This window comes from Rhipicephalus microplus, chromosome 1 (genome assembly GCF_043290135.1).
Source record: "Rhipicephalus microplus isolate Deutch F79 chromosome 1, USDA_Rmic, whole genome shotgun sequence".
Classification (NCBI taxonomy): domain Eukaryota; kingdom Metazoa; phylum Arthropoda; class Arachnida; order Ixodida; family Ixodidae; genus Rhipicephalus; species Rhipicephalus microplus.
In genome coordinates this window covers 292,242,042-292,262,698 of record NC_134700.1, presented here as the reverse complement: position 1 = coordinate 292,262,698, position 20,657 = coordinate 292,242,042, and the positions used below count along the sequence as shown (strand labels likewise).

The 20,657-nt window shown below is 43.2% G+C and overlaps 1 protein-coding gene across 1 annotated transcript; it reads left to right on the top strand.

Moving 5' to 3' along the window:
* Positions 1-1,961: 1,961 nt before the first annotated feature.
* LOC119159409 (NADH-quinone oxidoreductase subunit B) lies at positions 1,962-20,435 on the top strand. The gene is made up of 5 exons (XM_037412158.2): positions 1,962-2,043; positions 4,854-5,092; positions 9,244-9,423; positions 15,718-15,853; positions 20,269-20,435. Exons 1-5 carry the CDS (start codon positions 2,031-2,033, stop codon positions 20,364-20,366), a joined length of 666 nt encoding a protein of 221 aa, XP_037268055.2. The 5' UTR covers positions 1,962-2,030; the 3' UTR covers positions 20,367-20,435.
* The last annotated feature ends 222 nt before the right edge of the window (positions 20,436-20,657 follow it).

Here is a 20,657-nt window from a genome sequence, read left to right as displayed (position 1 = left end):
CGTCTCTCCACTTGTCGCTGATGACTTCTTTCACTTCACCGTACTCCCGGAAAGCACGCCGTACAGTCTCTGCGTTGACGTCAAAGGCTACCCAATGCAACTTGAGACGCACCTCTTGCCTTTCTGGGTCGACGACGACGCAGGGCCGGTCTTTCACGGAGAGTAGGCCAGCGTCCAGAAGTGTCTTCTTGGCTTCATCTGTCTTCATGTTAAGAAGCCAGACGTGCGACATCTGATACGCTCCTATGCCGCTTACCTCTTGAATGATGCCTAGTTCCTTGAGCGGCTTTCAAAAGTCATTAATCCCGTGCGGACGCGCTGTGATGTCGCAGTGCAGAACCAACGTGCGTCTGAGTCCTTCTCCTGTGGGCAGTGGTGGCAGAATTCTGGTCACCGACGCGTGCGGACGCAGGATGGCAGGCTCGTCAAGAGCTGTTACGGCGGCCGACGCTGGCCGCGGTTTCTCGTGCACATCACTTCCCAAGGGCCACTTTCTTCAAGTTATGAGAGGTAGTGTGTATACATGGGATTACACCTATTCTTACTGACATGCTTTGGCCGCAAATAACACAAGCACAAAGTAAACACTCAACGACAAGCCGCTTGTGCTTGTCGTTCAGTGTTTCTTTACTTTGTGTTTGTGTTATTTGCGGCCAAAGCATGTCAGTAAGCAAGAACTAGGCCAACAATCAGTATTGTTACACCTATTCTACTGCCCGAACGCTCCAACACTTGTTGCCTGTCTTTGTGCGAAACTCTCAGGAGGCGTTCAGCTACAGAGACGTACGTGCAGTAGAACTGGGTACCCTGCTTCGGTGAGAAGTTTGCTCTGAGTCTCGAAACTGGACGTCATTTTGTGGTGACACGACTTGGTCAGGGCAGTTCTAAAACACAAATTTGCGATTCCTCTCTTTAAAAGCTTTGAGTGCGCCGAGACAAAAGAAAAAAGAGGCTTATTTGCCCGTGGATCATACGACCAGCATGTCTGCTTCTCTAGCAAAAACAACCGGATGCCCAAAAACCTGATAAGGGCACCTTGGGGAAGTTGGCAAGCAATTTCAAGGGAGACTTGTGTGTGAGTTCGCCATCAATTGCATTGACGTATAAAGAAATTACGTTTCTTGGAATGACACCACGTGCAAGATTAGCTGTGTTTCAACGGATGTATAAGATGGATGTCAAGGGCATGAAATAAACAAGTGGAAGTTTGGCACGTAACTTTCTAGACGTCTCTGTCGTCTTTCCCCTTTCATTTTCATATGTGCCGCGCTAACACAAGCTAATTAAGTTGCTGCACATGATTTAGTTTCATCCGCTCGGCGGAGTGGGTGGCTGTTATTGCTAGGACGATAATTTCGACAATATCGAAAACATCATGACATTCATGTGGCTTTACGTAGTTAATGCTATGTAAACAACTTCCGTTTTCGTCTTTGTGACTGTTTTTGTAATTTGCCTTCGAGATTTACCTCAAATAAGAAAAACAACGTGACCAACTGACGTTTGCAATACAAATACTTCTGAAAACATAACGAGCATTGTGGATGCAAGATCGTAAAATTGCTGGGAAATGTTGACTAAGGCGACCATCACGTCATGCAGCCAATCAATCTTCTGTCAATATAAACCTCCGTGACGCCATCCGCCGCGCCGTGGAGGAAGTTTTCTGTCCTCTCCTCCATGCGCCGCGCTCTTCTCCTCCACCTTTCTTTCCTCCGTGTTCTCCTCAAAGTACGGGTTCAATGCATGGCCTCTGAGACGTTACGCGCCTCACGTTTTTGTTCTTAGTTTATGCCTTGATTGCAAAAGCTTGCTCAAACAGCACTTTGTTTTTGTTTTATATAGATTTATATTTCATTTGGTAAACTTATAAAAAACTACACATGAAAACTTCATAGCCACAATATTGGGTCACAATTTTTTTAATTTCGCTTTCGTTTTCTTTTTTTTAGGCGTACAAATCTAAATCAATCCAATCCACATCGTCTTTTGACTTTCGGTTGCTGAAGGTCTGGAGGGTATTCTCGAGGATGGGAAGCCAAGGTAAAGCTTGAAACAGCGCTTATATTTTATTGATCCTGCAATATTTCATTCAGAAGCTTAACGAATATTTCTTGCACTATATTCAGCATTGTGCGTGCGACGATTTGTGCATACTTCTATGTAAACGATCAAGAGAGCTGCACATGTTGAGTTGACGCTGAGACGCACTTGTGCGAAGTGCGTCGTTTCGTGGATCGCATACGGCTATTTTAATCCTGTGCATGAAGTATGACGTAACGTATCATTTAGCCAAGTAAATAGCGTTCCAGGCATCCTTGCGTTCGTTGAGAGATGACGATATGTGGTTGAGTGATGTCATCGTAGGGAAAGATTCTATGAATCGAGGAATTTGGGCCAGGCATGCATGTTATTCAGAAAGTCTCAGCAAAATCGTTGACGGTGAATGTTTCATGCACAATATCAAGGTGTCTGGCTCCGATCTGCGTTAAAGTATTGGGAAACCACCACGAACTCTTTTCACCTGGTGGCCAAATAAGGCTACGATCACCGGTACTTGTGTATGTCGTGCACTGTAGTATATTTTCGTAATATGTCAGCTGCGCATTGGTCTTTGATGCTGGTTACATAACCGTAGGAGAACGGCTGATTTGATCTGTGTTGTGCTACCCGCCAATGCATTGGGTTGCGTAGGTGTCGGATGCACTTCAGCCTTGCTAATTCATCGTCGGACTTTTCGCAATATGCATAATTTATAATATAGAATTTACAGACCGTGAAAAGCATGACACAACCGTCGCTGAGGCAGCAACAATGCTGCTTGATGTCTAATTCACAGCGTTATTCGAAACGATTTTTGGGCATTGTGTGACAACTTACGCTAGTTTCGCAGCAAACTATTTTTAGAAAGCAAGAAGAGATACAAATAAAATCGGGCACCAGAGAGCAAGTGCTGGATCTACCAAAGCAGGCCCACGCATACAAAGTTAAGTAAAGGCCATGAAATAGCAGGCATTGACATCAACTGCAAGGCTATTTTTATTTAGTGAATGCACGCTATGTCATGCCATCACTCTTACTTAAAATAAAGTTGTTTTACGAACTGTATCAAGGAGAGAATGAATCACCGTCACATGTGCCAACATTTTCTTGAGGATGTGGTGTGTCTGACTTAATTTTTTTATACATGTTTGGGCAGGCTCAGCTTTGATGTAATGTTGTAGTTTCAGCCATATCTCTCATATTTACCCCAGCTATACATACTTCACCTTCATTAATACCATGACAGCTTATGTGATTCCTTAAAGGGACACTAAAGGCAACTATTATGTTGACGTTGATTGCTGAAATAGCAGTCCAAAAACCTCGTAGTGTTACTTTTGTGCTGAGGAAGTGTTTATTTTGAAATAAAGTCGCATTTTGGTGGTCTGCACTCGGTTAGCGCAATTCGAATCACCCCTCTCAAGCAGAACGTCTCACGTCAATGTTGAACCATTTTCAGCCATTGGCTCCGAAATGGTAGACATGCTTGGTTTAACTGGGCCCTACTAGATGGCACGACCTGTCCAGTTATAGCAGGCAAAAATTGAACTTTTGAACCGTTCACGCAATTACCCATAGTAATGTCCAGGGTTTCTTTCTTCCATGAATGAAACAAACTAACAAACAGCATTTTATTACGTCTTTTGATGCACGCAAGATTCCCTATTTAGTGTAGCTAGTTCGATTAGTAGTGATTAATTGTAGGCTGTAACTCTGATGTTATCGGGATCATTTTGAGAATGTTCTACTGTGGCTCATGTGTTCTCAAGCATTTACCTTAGTTTCTCGGTAAGTAGAGCACTGATGCTGATAATATTGTCGTCTTAGATGTTGTCATACATTGAGCTTTCACTCTCATGTAAATTGTTACTTGACCTTAGTGTCTCTTTAAAGTCAGTGTGATAAGTGCTAGGGGGATGTACTGTATGATTTGAATCCGTCACCGCTTTTGCCAACCTTAAGGGCCAGCGTTAAAGAGCCAGTAAACAATCCCGAGGTACAAAAGTTTTAATGAAGAGAAATTGGCACACTTTTGCAATGTGAACATCCTGCCGCAAGAATTTAGTGGGTATGTACTATAATAAGCAAGTTACAGTAGTTAGGCCATCCCTTTCAGCCAGTTTCAAATTTTTGTGCGGTTGATCGCTACCCTTCTCCGTCATAGGGAGGGGAAGGAGTTGCTTGTCGTCGTGACTCCGCCCACTTTGGTAACGTGACACGACGTCCATGATTCGTGATCTATGCACAATCAACAACTGAGCAGGGCTTCCCCATATGAGCACGGGTCTTAGCAGCATAGGCAGGAAATGCAAAGCGAGGAGCACTTTTCCCTTCGCGGTAAAGTAGTAAGACGCCTCTTTATCACGGAGGCTTTCATTCTATAAATACCGCTTCTCCCAGAATCTCGGGTGCTATGAAACGGCAGAGGGCATCACTGAAAAATGAAAATGCACACTGTACGGCTGAAACTGCATCGCAGCAGGTCAAGGCACTGTTTTGTAGGGCGAAGAACCAATCGAAGAGCTCAGTGGTGCGTAACGTTGCCCATGGTCAAGATTTCATTAAACTGCGTGTACGAGGAGGATTGGTCAGACAAGGGAAACTGGTGAGGCATTGTTTTTTGAAATGGAGGGTCTGCGTGGCGCCGGCACTGCAATAATTAGCAAATGTGATCACTGCGGTCTACTGTACGAATTGGCGAGCTTTTTCGGGGGTGTAAAAAACGTCGGAGGCTGTTTACTGGCCCCTTAACTTATCAAAGTCTTTTAATATGTGCCTCTATTTGCGGACTCACACATCCTCTTTTGCAGCCATCTGGGGGTCGGGCCGCATGGCAACTTCAGTCCTGCAGCGTATACTTGGACCTCAGTGTCGCTGCACTGCAGTGGCGTTGCAATTGCGGCCAAGTGCAACCAAGGCCTCTGAGCCTGTCCCTGCAGAGCCTGGCCAAGTAACGCAGCCATGGAGGCCGTATTCTCCTGCCAAGCCGGCCAATATGGTGGAGTTCGCGCTTGCTCGTGCTGATGACATACTTGCCTGGGGAAGGAAGGTAATCAGTATACCAGTGCTAGAAGCTTACTCATACTTCAGCTGTGTACCTGTAAATATCGCCTACTGAACTTCTTTCAAGGGCCTGATCACCAGAGCTTGAAGGGGTGTGTGCTATGCATAATAGAAGAAGTGTTTCGACATGATGACCAGTCTCCAGTAGAGCAGTGTTGCGGAATGGGCACCTTCATTCCTATTCCGTTCCGAGGAAATAATACCTGCCACAATTCCATTCCTTTTAATTCCTTGGAAGGAAAAAAAAATTGACCATTCCCACTCCAGGAATGGCCAGGCAGCTCCATTCCATTCCTGTGATTTCTCAATGTAGGAAATATATCTTGATAGTTTCTTGGGAGTAATAATGAACGCCCCCATAAAGGTGGTGTCACAAGATTCATTAGAGGGATACTGAACAAAATTTTTGCCACCAATATTTTCAGCCAAGTCGATAAATTGGATTTTGAAATCGATAGAGAAAACCTTCATTCCAAGCAGAAACTACGGTAAAATAATTAATTTGATGCATTTTTCAAAAACTGTCGCGTCTAGCCGCAGCGCCGTGAACAAGAGGACAATGCTGCAGGGATAATGCATTTGTTTGTACACTGACTTATACGTCGGTTTCTTTGTAACGAATTGGCAGATTGTCCCAATTTTTACACCACGCCAACCCCTGGCTTTGGCTAACTAAAAGTAGGCATAAAAAATGCATTGTGGCCTTTTACTTCAATAGAACATGTGCTCAGTCCTACATGACTACTTTTGAGTGTGATATTGCAGTAGTAGCTATTACGGGTGTAGCAAAATATGTTCCTTCTGATGTTCTATTTGTTTGGCGATGCAAACACAAGTATGTATGCCGACTCATAGGAACTGAGCGAATTTGCAAGAAATATAAAAAAATAACGATAATAATGAAATGATCCCACGCCACAGCAGTGGGAGTGCCGGATGACCTTCTTTTAGCTCGAGATTCAGGAGCGCCTGATCTCCTGGCCTTGATCTCTCGAATGCCTGGTATTTCAAACATGTTCGGCAATCGTTCATTATTTTTTTGGTGACTAGGCTTATCTCATAAAAAACGCTTAAGCGTCCTCGTAATTTTTAAATGCTGCAATAAAGGTCGCAAACTGTACAAGGTGCAAGAAGAAGCATTATTTTGTTTTATTCATGAGAATATTGTCACGAAATGTTATAAGCTAAATGGGCACTTTGCCATTTATATTTTACAACCACTATTGTTAATGATGGCTTTTTGAATGTTTAGTTATAAAAAAAGGAGATAAAGCAATGGCCATTGTGGAGATAGGTTTGCACTAGGCTTACCTACTAAGTGCAATCGTGTAGGGGTGCGACGTCCTCCACTGCCGCTGCGTGCAGCGACGCTGCGGCCAAGTTCATCATTTTCTCCAACACGATGCAGAAACCACGCACGAGGCAGGATAACAACAACAACGGGTTTATTAACCCAAGATGCAGCCCAGTGTGACACTCACGGGCTTGCAGGCCGTATAGGGAACTCCGCAAAATCGAGAAAGTCCGCTTGCCTACAGCGCGACGACTCCCGCGCAAAGGCCGAAGTCGAACGCACGAACGAGAATCCACCTGCTGAGCAGCGCTTTAACCACTCGTGAAGGTCTGCGAGCATCTGCCGCGACGAGCGAATCGTTGGGCGCAACATAGCTCGTAGGAGACGAGGATGTCACGTGTGGCCCAAAGTAAAATGGCGCTGCGTTGTGACGTAGGCCCAGGCAGCGTGCCCGGACATGCCAGCGCGAGACGGAGCAGACGCTTGACTCACCCAGACCAAGAGGCACCCTGGCAGCCATCTTGGCGAATGCCGGTGCTTATGCGCACCCGGGCTACACGGTCAGTGGGCGCGCGGCAGCTGGGGAACGAGGCGCCAGGTAGAATAGCGTTCTTGATTCCCTCACCGTCTGCTCAAGCGTAACTGCTCGAGCCATAGCCTCCTATATTTTTTTGTGCCCGCGCATTAGCGCTAAATACATACGCGCCATCCGTCCCTTATAGTTTTGGCGCTCGCCGCCAGATGCCGCACCGATCCCATAATAACAGCAGACGACGCGGCCTATGCACGCTTGCGTTTATGCGAAGTTCAGAAAAAGTGGGCGGAGAAACTTCACGAGCACAACCTCCAAAAGTTTTTTATGATGTCCCGGGGTCGAGCACTTGAGTTTGTCACGTTTCTGTAGTATTTGCGCGGCGTTGTCAACGGCAGCCTTCAGTGGCTGATTCATCTTTCTCGCTCTTGCGAGGAAAACTTCCGCGTAATTCTTTAGAGAATTTAGAACCATTACGAGCTCAGTTGACGGATACAGGAGTACACCTGGGTGGATATCTCCACATTCAATCAGAACATGCTCCGCCGTTTCCTTATCTTTCCCGCAGCATGTGCATTGTTCTTCTTCTTTACATAATCTTGCTTTATAACTACGCGTTCTAAGGCAACCCGATCTCGCTTCAAACAGTAAAGCGCTTCCCCTTGAATTATCGTAAAATGCCTCCCTCCTTATTTCATTTTTGCCCTTTCGGTAGTTACTCAAAGCCGTTTTTTTCTCCATAGCTGCCATCCATTCTCTCGTTTTGCGCCTCGGCGCTCCGCCAGGAGCGCTCGCATCCCATAATAGCTCGGGGGACGGCGCTGAGGGACCGACCGCTCGGGCACAAAGTTATAGAGGAGGCTATGCTCGAGCGCAGTTACGTGAAGAGTAGAGACAAACTTTCGAGGAATGCAGTCGCTAAAGGACATAGTTGTACGAGGCGCGTTGTTTATATATGTACCGTGCTTGTAATCAGCCGGGCCATTTTAAAAGTGCCGCTTTGTTGTTAAATATGAGACTCTGATTTAATAATGTAGAAAGTGTAGAAACAGCACGGGAATGAAAACGTGGCTCATTTTCCAAAAAAGACGTAATTTCATTGTCATTCCATTTCAGGCAAAACCTGCTTAATTCTATTTCCATTCTATTCGTTCAAGTGTTGCCTCCATTTCATTTTCATTTCGTGGTCGAAAAAATGTGGAATGATTCTGGAATCACTCCAATTCCAGAGTGGCAACTTTGCAACACTGCCCGTGTAGAACAACTACAGGTTTCATTCTTTGTTTATATCCCTCCAGCATTTATATAGTACACTCAAACGTTGGAAAATAGTCTCGCAATATAGGGTATTTAGTGTTAAGAATTAACCTTTATAATGAATTTCTGGATGTAACGAGCTTATTTTCATGTGAGATGCAAGTTTGTTATAATGAGGTTCGAGTGTAATGCATTCTCTGCCTTCTGAAAATCAGCTATATCGCTGTTCGGTGCCAATCATGATGCACTGTCTGTGAATGTATGAAACTTGCATTTTGTCCCGAGCCATCGTGCATGCTATTTCAAGAAAAACAGGGTGTTGCTTTGCACATTTTCCAGCAAGTGATCACAAACATAGAGTAATATAAACACTTATGTGATGCACAATTATTCATGTTGCATTTACAATTCATATAGTGTGGTTGAAACTACAGAATAACTTCTAAGGCTTCGTTATGTGCGTCATTCATGCTGTTATTAATCAGAACCCACCTCACAGACAACGACTGCTAAGGCAAGTATAGAGGATATTATTAGGAGTAATTGCAATGTAAATGCGAAGAAAGAAAACTGGACGAAAGGACAACTTGCCACTGGCAAGGACCGAACCTGCAACCTTTGAATAATGCTTCTGATGCTCTGCCACTGAGCTATTGCATTCCTCCTTTCATTTTATAAAGTGTATGTGCACATATAAACGTGGGAGCGTGTTCAGTTAGTTCTCATTAATATTGTCTAACAGAGAAACATGAGCCCTTAAATTTACGCATCTTTCCTTCATTCGTACTGGCAGTAACCTTGGCGGAAAACTCGAGAGGTTTGCTACTTTTCCTCAAGCAGCCTTGCCTTCTTATCATTAGGCCTCGTTGCATCTAAAGTTCTTTGTGTCAGCTCCTGTGTAGAAAAAAAAAAATGGTTGACTAGTAAATAATGATACTGAATAAAACAGAGACAAATGTTTACGTGGTGCTTATTGAAAGTCTGTGAAAATGTTTCCTGCAGTGTGATGCTGCACAGTAAACTAAGCTCGGTACGCTTTTTGTTTTTTAAACAGACTTCCCTCTGGCCACTGACATTTGGCCTGGCCTGCTGCGCAGTGGAGATGATGCACATTGCAGCCCCTCGTTACGACATGGATCGTTACGGTGTTGTGTTTCGTGCAAGTCCTCGTCAAGCTGACGTCATTATTGTAGCCGGGACAGTTACCAACAAGATGGCACCGGCATTAAGAAAGGTACTGTGGAGATGCATTGGAAGGGTTGTTAACATTAGCACTTCCTACAATTTCTCAAAATGCAACTATATCTCGAGAGAGATATTGGGTGGAAGGTTAATCATCATTCTTTGTTTGTGCTGTATTAAAGCAGACTTTCCAGGCAGTCCGAAATTTTGTTGTGTTTAGATTTGCTTATGAGATAGTAAGATCTTCTATTCAGGGTTAAAAGCTGTGGGGTCTCGAAACGGAGAGCGCCACCCTATTGGAGTGAAAGTGAACGCACACAGTAGACGTGGTCGGACCGAACCGAACAACACACATTTATTTAACAGCTTTTAAATCAACGATAGCATCAGCCGAATCAATATACATCAATGGGGATCAACATGCTAAAACAACTTTACACAGTATTACCATACACTCAACAACATAACATACACAAGGTGGAGAACTCTTGACTCGCCACGAGGGCCTCCAGAAGACAACCCGTGGTGCCGCGCACAGGGGACCCACCGTGAGAGACAACCGTTCGCGCCAACCGCCACGCGCAAAAGAAGCCCGCTTCTCACTCCTGTGCCGCCACCCCCAGGCTTGCCGCCAGGCGTGACCACTAGCACTATCATTCTAACCATGATGATGATGGTGGTGGTTGAACGCTCCCGAGCACAGCTTCACCTACCGCTCGATAGTTGTGAACACTAAATGTGGCCTATGTGTGGAACACATACACCACGAAGTGTTAACGAATTTGCAGGGGGTGTTAGCACCATCTCAAAGAAAAGTTAGTGCTAAAGTAAATACTCATCAGGAACAGCTTAAGAAGATAACTATTTATTGTAGCACATATAATTCCTGAAAAATAGACCTTTCCGAATAGCGAGATTTCGTTTGTGAAGCAAATTTTTATATTGAAGTGTGGGTGTGAATCAAATCAAATATCTTTTAAATAATTCTAGAAAATATTTTCAATGCTTTAAAGCAATATTGTAGAAAAGAGTTGGAGAGGATTCCTAAGCATATTCTTACGAGATAGCTATGTGACAGTGTTTTTTTTTTGGCTTGGTTGGTGAAGTGCCGGTGGGGTGGTGTTTCATAGTTATCAAGAATGAGGTGATTCAAGCAAATGGTATTTGTGTACATGATTTGGTGCAACTGAAGTGTTGCCGACAACACTTTACACATGAAAGGCATTGTTGCTATTTCTTTAACATCTCCATTTCTTCAACATCTTTCATTTTCTGAAGTCCAAATATATGTGGTGACCAAGGGTGTGCTTCCTTCAATCCAGAGCTATAAATTGGCCTCGTAGATGTGAATATATAAAAACACCTAAATGTTTCTATGCTAAAAATTTTGAGCATCCTATTTTTCGGGCTTCCTGCCGAACTCTCAGGTCCAAAACAGCGTTGAACCACATCTATCATGGCCATGTTGGTACCAGCGTTTTATTTAGTCTTTGCGATTGTGATTGTAGCAGAGCCTTAACAGAAGCTTTGATGCAATACCAGAGCGTGACTGGAGCCACTGCCAATCGGACGTTGACTGCATTTGTCCTTGGTAAATTTGATTAGTGAAATTCCACTGTGAATCGAATCGAACAGCATGCGCAATTAGAAAAATATTCTAAATTTTGAATATTTGCACAGCCCTAGTCAAAAAGCTTCATGTCTTGAGCATGTCATCGACTGCCTTACTTAAATGACTGTGATTTCGATATCACTATCCTTGAATTTCGTGAATATACATTGCTGTAAACGTTTGCAACCTGAATTTCATCACCTAAATTGTACTGATACTGTTCTCATAAGTAGCCATGGGACAATTCTGGCTGTGGAGACATTAGGTTTAATGCAACTCATTTTAAACATGGAAAACAAGCATGCTCGCTCACTAAGGTGTGTGCAGAACTTTTTTCAGAGGGTAGCATTAAGGGTGTGGTGGCCATCAGGCATAGCTAGTCTTTTCTTTTTTTCTTTTTTTTTTGGTGCTGTGTCATGACTGGCAAAAGTAGTCAATAGTGTGTAGCAACAAGCACTGGGCACTTGCGTAGAGCCTCCACATTGCGTTGCTTCTCCAGTGCCAATGCAATGACTTTCTTGTCACTGTTGAGAGTACTTAAGCGGGCTACCCTCTGTACGCCAAGGAAAGCGAAGTCAGTGCACCTCATCAAGTGCTGCACAGCTGCTTACAAAAGCAGGTTTTTTGCCTTTACATAAGACGAAGGTTTTCTAGAAGGCTAGACGATCGGCCTTGTTGGTAAAGCTTTGTAAAAAATGTCAAGTGTCAGTGATGAACAATTTAAAAAAGAGACACAACATGGTTGCTCGTGTTGTTCTTAATTCTTTTGGACACCTGTCACTTTTTCTTAGTTTGATTCAGAGTTCGTCTTTCCTGACATTTTTGTATATGTCCATTATATGAAAAGGCGAAATCGCAGATTTGGGTGTCCTTATCGAATGTTAATGAATGAGCAAATGGAAATAAAAACTCTTAGAAGAATGCCCATCGATGACTGCAAATTGGTCCTTTTCTATTATTTTAGTGTGCCACATGTTTGATAGCTGGTAGCGTAAGAGCATTATTGTTGTGTAGCGGTACAACGAAGTCGGCAGTGAGGTCAATTAAAAAAAGCAGCACTAAGTTCATAGACAGCTCTCATTTGAGGAACCGTTCCACAATTCGACGGTTTTTTTTACATGGCTATATTTTACTTGATTAAGTTCATGTTGATTATTGTTGAATGTGGACACGGTTATCCTCAGCAATTAGACAAGCCAGCGTGACGGACTAGTCAGCCTCACGGGCAGATGTAAATGAAAATATATGGCAACAGTCGCTGTGTGTTCCTTATTATTATACGTGTTTTTTCATGTATGTGAGGCAAGTTTGTCTCTTGCATTGGTCATAATAAACCAAGAAAATAAAAAAGTGAGAGAAAAGAAAACAAACTCTGGGACATCATGGCACGCCTGCGATACCTTTGCCACCACCGTTACTGTTGCTGCGTAACACAAATTGGGGTAGCAGCACATGTGCTGTTTGCCCCATTGCCCCGTCTGAGTGTTCTGCTACCTTGGGGTATTTACACACCCGGCAGCTTCTTTTCTCTGTGACCAATTGATGGAAGAAAAAGCTAACATCAATTAAAATGCTGAGCAAGAAGCAGTTGAATGCTTTCACGGTGGCAAATGGTTCCCGGCTGGTGCTCTCGGCAAACCACAAAAGGGCGAAAATTCTGTGATGAGGAATACGTGCTCGTCCATATACGACTTCTGAGAAGCATTTGCCTCCTTTCGATGAAGGCTGACTACTACATTGTTTATGCATTCGTGAGGATGACCACAAACAACATAAGGGCCTGTCACTAGCCGGTCCGGTGAATATAATAATAATTTTTGTTTATTGTGACATTCATACCAATCATATGAACTAGGAGGCCTCTGCTTTAGCCGTTTCGTGCTGCTGCTGCACCAACGTTTTACTGCCGGGGCGGGAAGCATCGATACTATTGAATGGCATTCTTTGAAGTGAACGGTGTACCTCACATCTAGGAACCACAATGTTTGATGGCCTGCACATTCAAATTGAGGGAACATGATCCTACGATACATGCATTGCATGATTTTAGCGCACCAGAACAGCTGGCATTGGTCGAACAGGGCACACTGAACCTGTTGAGAGCTAAGTACAGTCATCAGCAAACTTAACATGAATGTTCCACAGAGTGTCTCGAAACAGTTTGATGGACCCTAGCGCCGCATAGGTTTGGGTTCTGTCTCCAAGACATTACCCTTGCACGCCATCACTATTATTCGTGCATACCGCGATACTACCTCAACAACAGCGTCCAGCGCTTCGCGGCTGGTATCAGTCAAAGCAGTCCATATCATGCTTTGGAGCATTTGTGCTGATGACTGTATTTTCCAGTGCCATTTATCTGAAAGGAGGGTGCCTAGGTGAGTTGGACGGTGGAGCTGCAATATCTGTGAACATCGCACTACAGTGACCAGAAAAAGGCTTGCACATTGAAACTTCTCAAGATTTATGAATTGGTGCGCGGCAGTCATGTCAGCTGTCAAGACACGTGGATTTTCTTCTTTTTCACCGAACAAAGAATGTGCTTCGACAGAAGAAATTAACCATGTAGTGTCAATGAGTGACAGGCGATGAAACTGCACCCTTTCGCGTTCATTATGTTGTAGCATAGGATTTACCATGACATGTAAAAAATGTTGAAGTAAACAACAGTGTAGTTTCGTGGAGACCAAAGTGAACCAAGGGGCACTTAGCCATAATTTGCTTTTTTTGTCATTCCAAAACAAATGCAGGAAACATATCGTGCCAAGAAAATCGGTACATAAAACTTTTTCACTGCTGAACTGCTGTGCAATGGGACAGACACAAAGCTCACACATGTTCTGCACCCTGCAAGAACCATGACATGTTTTTTGCATATATAACATTTAGTTAGCACACACACGCATCTTTGATGAACAGCTTTTCACAGCATCTTGCTGAATCCAAACGCTGCCACGAACTGCCGTCTCCTTTTTGGTGCCTCATATCACTGATTGTGGTGCAACTTTGCGGTGCTGATGATTGTATTTCACCGATGGGAAGTGGGAAAAGAAATAGAATGCTGCTCCTGGCCTCGCAAAGTGCATCCATGAGCTGCACTAGTGTCGGGCTAGATAAATACATTTGTTGTGCCCCCCACGCATGCAAACTGGACGCTCACCACTGAAAAAGAGGCGGTATGACACCACACAGGTTGTTTCCCAGAGCCGCCGCCAGGGGGCCGTGCATACTCTGTAAAGGCATGCACAAGGCAGATTGCTCTGATTTAGTCACAATATTGATAAAGACTACTAATTCAAATTCACATTATATCTTGAATGAACCACAGTCGCAGAAAGAACGACATTGTTTTTTTACTTACTTGTCGATTGCACCAAGGCAACATATGTACACATTCACACCCATAAATTCTACCAAAAACCTTTCGATTTTTTTGAAATGGTGTCATGCTAATAAATGTGTAGATGTATTCAATTCTTGTACACCACACAAAGTTCAATGTGAGGAAATATCCTTGAAAAGAAAGATGGCACTATTCATAGCTTGGAGCGACGTCTCTTACTGCCACGTTGTCAAGGAGTAGATCTCTGGCTCGGCCGAGTTGTCATATTATGGACTGAGCGAGCATCAAAAGGCAAGCTAGTTTATACATCTTTCAGAAAGTGGGTTAGAAACACTCGCACAGTGCAGAGAAAAGAAAACAGTGCCCATCCTCGCGCTTTCCTCGTACCATTTTTGGGACATGTGGGCATGTTATGACGTTCAGCTACGTAAGAGTTGTTATTTGAACTGAAGACCATTCTGGTGCACTACATGAATATTTTGTTTTTCTTGGATAATGGTGCAGAACGATGCAAGCAATGTTTAGCTGCTGTAGTCACTAAGGTCAAGCAGGAGTGACTGCTTGCCACTCCCTCGACGAGGATGCACTTGCTGCTGTCAGAGGCGCTCGCAGTGGAGCAGCATCAGATGTGAAACGGGCCGTTACTGAAGGCCGTTTGACGTGGATATTCGGGATCAGAGTGCGCTAATGAGCTGTGTATGTTATTGCTACTGCATAGAAAAGAAAATATTATTTGAATTTGGAGGGGGGGCACCCCATTACACCCCCTCTGGGCCCCCATGCTTACTTACAAGATACTACTGCATAATATTCATGCATAGAATTTTTTTTGTTACCCCAGTTTTAATAGCCACTTTTGCATTGTATTTTCTAAATAGATGCTCTGCTTCTTGACGTTGTCTTTAGTTTCTCTTTCAAATGCTACCCCAAATTGCATTCAAATAGCCTAGAGGTACAGTTGAAAAGGGAGAACGTTTGGGTGTGTTGGTTGTTCACCCTTCTTCATAGAATAGAGATCAAATAAAAACACGGGACAGAAAGAGTGCTTGTCCTGTGTCTTTCTGTCTCATGTTCTTATTTGTGGTCCGGTTCACGATAAACGATAGCCTAGAGATGGTCTCATAAAAGCAAATCTGCATTGTAATAGTATCTGACAAGGAAAATAAAAGTTGGCTTCTAGCTAAGAACTCTGTTTAGAAACAGTACGAAATTAATGACTGATATTAGAGTGTTCTGTTCGAATTCATTATTTGTAGCAAAATCACTGGCACTCATACTTGCAGAACTGTTTCAAGAGACGCTGTGTCATCATTATAATCACAGCTGTGATGACAGCAAGGTCAAAATAGCTTTTTGACTGTGACTGCTCCTGGTGGACTATGTTGTTGCAGGTGTATGACCAGATGCTGGAGCCTCGGTGGGTCATCTCCATGGGAAGCTGTGCCAATGGCGGAGGCTACTACCACTACTCGTACTCAGTTGTTCGTGGCTGCGATCGTATCATCCCTGTGGACATTTATGTTCCCGGTATAGTACCATAGCTACTCACTATTCATTTGCACAAAGAAAGTTTTCGGCTATGGTGGCGGTGTTAGCAGCCTGTAGTTATTGTGCTGCTAAGCCACGGAAATTCAAGAAGCCTGCAGGGGAAGTTCTTCATTCTTTTGCTTTTAAAAAGAAGCACGTGATGACAAGACACAGTGGAAGTTCAAGAACTGCATGCATTCAGTCATTCCTCCTGACACTTCTCTTCCTTTCTCTGCTGTGTTCCTGTGGATCTTTTATTTTGAGAGAACAATAGGGAACAAGCAAATTTCCTGAGTGAGATTGTTTGATTTCCAAGCATCATTGAGTAGGTGGCTGCGAAATGCATGTTCATGCTGATTAAAAGAAAGATGCTGGTGTATCAGTGGAGGTAGAATGTGAGCAAGCTTGTATTATTGTTAAATCTCAGTAGAGAGAATTCAGTAAAATCTGCATGCTGATTCGCTATATTGGAACTTTGTTATATCGAAATTGGCCCTTTTGTGAGAAGTATATCCGATGTTTTTTTTTTCTACTTAGAAGGTGTTGTAATTACTTATAATAGAGCAGCATAAAAGAGTAGTTAAAATAACGAAGAAAAATACATGTGGTTGAACCTTAGAACCAGCCATAGCATTTGTGGCTTAGTGCTGTGCCGATAAAGTCTCTTTCACAGTAGCTGCGCTGGACACAAAAAAGCAGAAAGAAAGGAAGCTGTCGTGCACGGAAGTTAACAGTATAAGTGAAGCTGTATTGCCAATACCTCCTCCTTGACTTCCCATCAAAACTTTGGAGTGTTGCCCAGATTTGCTTGACATTGACTGAGCTGCTTGTACATCATGCAATTAAATGAACATTTAACATTTAAGCCCATCGCATACCACAAAAACAAACCAGCTGGGAATTCAAATAGCATCCAAATGTAATGGCAACATGAATTGTAGCGCTTTGATTCATAGTTCATTTCTAATTCATTTCTAATTCATTTTCTAATTTGTGTCATTGTGTGTGAGCAAGATCTGGCAGGTAGAATTGTGCGAATATCTTAATGCTTTGAATTGAATGATTATTACAATATTTAAATTCTCTTTGATTGGAACTCAAATTATTGGAGATTTCAAACTATTATTCGAAATGAACACACAGGTGTATAATAATGTGCATGTAACCTTTGTAAAGGTGGTTTCACTGCAGTAGAAGGGTACTAAACTGTGAAAACATCTGTGCAGGGGAAATTCGCACTGCCATGAAGCCTCACTGCAAGATTAAATGAACATGTTACTCTCACATTGATTCATCATTTTTAAGTGTAAAAGCTTGTGATACTGGCCTATATACACTAAGCCTAATAAAGAAATGAAAAAAAAACATATTTTATAGGTTATCACTTGATTTCTACAAAAAGTCAGACAGAGCTAGTATTCAAACTTGTTTCCACTTCTTTTAAACCAAAAAGGCAATGGCATACAGACAGGTTTTGTTCGAATTAAAAAAAAAAAACAATTTTTTCATGATATGCAATATTAATGAAAGTGCTATTCACTCGAATTTGCTTCAAACCATACATTTGCTATGTGCACAAGCCTACTGGAAAGGCATCGAAAATTACTCTCCCTGCTGTGCATCAGTCCAGCAAGGCCTTGCATGTTGTTTTTTTTTTTGCAGGACAAGCATGTAATGCCTACATAACCTTGTGGCACTGGTAGTAGTGAAGTGGGTAACTGCAAAATTAATCAGCTACTGTGCACTTACCAAAATTATTTCAGCTACGGTAAAAGCACCTGTTAGTCACACTTCTTTCATAGGAAATTCATCCTATTCTTCAGAGAGTACAGTCAGACAGACAAATAACTTTTCCTGGGGGACTAACTGGGAAGGAGCCACTGGGGTCGTCGGATTGCCGCTGGCTGCTCCCATGTTGGAATTGCACTCCACATTTTCATCGATGCCCCGGTGCATGCGCCCTTCCACTTGCGTGAAAGTCGTAAAACGTCCATCTCTGAGGCTGTGCTATTGGCAATACTGGTTGTCCCCGCCCCTACCAAAACTATACCAAAAATTGAAGGGCAGCACAGGAAAATAAGAGTGGGATTGCTTTTTTGAGATGAAGCAGTGGTAGCTTTGTGATATTTCCAAAACATGCGGTAATAATCTTTCGCGATTGATGAAAATTACTTGCAAAGTACTAGTACTAAAAAATAATTGCATATCTGTAATCACTACACAGATATACATAAACTTAGTGAGTTTCATAATAATTGTGCTAGAATTAAATAACATTTCAAAGACCCGTGTCTCTGCTTGAAGGAATGCTACCGAACAATGCTTTTGACACCAAAATTTCAGCCTATTTGAATGCTTGAGTGCTAAAATTGATCAGAACCGCAGCTAGAAAAGGAAATGTTTATTAGCCCCAAAAACAGACAAGCCAGCCATTCCAGCCATTTCTCAGCCCACATTGTTCCCACTGCGGTTCCTAGAATCATTATGAGCGGCACTGGCAGTGAACACGCTCCCATAGAGCATGTCTCGGCGCCTTTTCGGGACAGGGACATAGGGGTGTGAAGGAGAGGGGGAGAAAGTAGGAGGACAGGACAGTGTTCACCCTGTAGGCGCATAATTTCACGGTCATCAGTGCATATGGCACGCGGAGGATATATGCTAATGTGTGCTCGTAAGTTTCTAAAAATGCAGCCAACTGTTCAAAAATGCATGGAAATGCTCCATTTATCAGAACAATCGCATGTTCAAAGTGTAATTTTGGTATTCTCATATTTTTCTATTTTAACACGAAAGTGTTTTATGCCAGGGTCGACCAGGCCTTTGCTGATGTACTTCCGTGTACAGACTGCATAGCATAAAAAATTGGTTGCATATCTGCACATTTCACCGCAAAGGACGTTGAAAGACATTCATCTTCTGTCTGCAGGCGTTGCGCTTCGATGTCCTCCTCTCCCACTTACGGTGAGGTGGGTGAGGAGGACATCTAGGCACTCCTGCCTATGGAGAGGCAGCTGAGGAGAACATGGCGGCACTCTACTCTGCGTGAGATATGGGTGCCATCTGGCAGTGGTGTGTAACAAGCGATAGTATTTTAGAACGCAGAGCAACTTGTAGGTGGTGCCACTGTGTCATTTTAGCGAAGCGTAGGAAACACTCTCTTTTTCGTTCATAGTGTCCCATCATCAGCGCAGGATATTGTCAGCAGTGCGGTCTTCAAAATTACATACCCATGTATTTTCTAAATAAAGAAACACACTGTCTAATACTCAAATATTGATGTTGCCCTTCAAATATTCATATTTGTTTTGACAATATTCACATGTATCAACACAGCCAACTGAACAAGTTGGGTGGGCATTGAACAAGAAGCTGAGTCAATTGACGGACAAACGAAATGTAGACACACCAAAATTTCTGCGTTAGAGTATCCCAAGAAAAACCATCTTCTTTGAAAAAAAAAAAAAAAAAAGAGAAGGTTGCGTTGCCCACCGTCGAACCTGTGACCTCTCGCTCCGCAGCGCACGGCGCAACGCCACTAGTCCACAAATCATACGTTCTCCAGCTTGCTAATGGCGAGCTATTTATATATATCATATACCATTGGCGGGCCTCAGAGCTCAGCAATGTCAGCTCGTTTTCGCCATCAGTAGCGAGATAGTGTGAAGGGCCTGTCTAAAGGTGGTCGCACGTACCTCTCAGAGCGTGGTTGCTTGTGCATGTGCGCTTATTGTGTGATTCAGGCACTTTGTACCTCTTGTGCTTCCACCACAAGTTTGCTTCGAAGTTATAAAGAGAGCACGAAGGTCACTTCGCTCGCTGCAGCAGCCGCATTTATGAAAGAAGCGCTCTGCTCACACACCGAGACGTAAAAATTGGGACAGCTGTTCGTGCTTGTACTGTGTGTATTTGTGCATCCATTTCATGCGTATTTGTGTTTGAGCAACCTGCTTTAAGTGTTGAGCTGCGACAGTTGTTGGCCCGTGCTCGTCCTGTGTATGCTTATTTCGTGTGTGCTTTCTGCTTGAGGTGTGCGCTGAGAGTTTTGATCAGCTTGTTCTTTCTTGTGTGGCATTACAATTTGTTGCCGTAGCGTTCATTCCTTCACCTTTGTTTGAAAACACCACACTATAAATGCTCAACTGCCTCTGTGAAGACACCTTTGAGTTTCATGCTATATACAGATTGCTAAACAGAGGGATCAGCCATGTTTTTCTTTTTTTGTTCAGTATTCCTAATGAGGGCACCGAAGTAAAAAGGAAAAATAAGAGAAGTACGAGTTTGGCTTATGAGCGTAAGCTGCTTTAGTAAAATAGCAAATTTTTCCACAACCTTCAGTGCCTCACCACTTATGCAAACCTGTCCCATTATTTTGCTCCAAGCGAAGTTATGACAATGGCCCTGTTATAACATTTCAGGCTGTCCTCCAACTGCCGAGGCCCTCATGTATGGCATTTTGCAACTGCAGAGGAAGATCAAACGCATGAACCTGACTCAAATGTGGTACCGAAAGTAGGCTACACCCGTCTGCTGCAGGGGGCACGTATTAGTTGTTGTAATAAAGATGTGTAAAGTTCTCTCGCCATCTGTACATTGCTTCACTTTTCAATGTAGAGCATTTACACATCTCAACCTGCAACCTGAATGACATGCAAAGTCAACATGCGAACGTTACTGCCGTGACAGCACATTTTCTATAAAAACAGTCATTTTGTATGTTTCTGCATTGCTCCTAGTGGTTTCAAAGGTGTGCAAAGAAAAATCAAGTTCTCACACTCGTATGAATGGCACGTTTACACCACAAAGG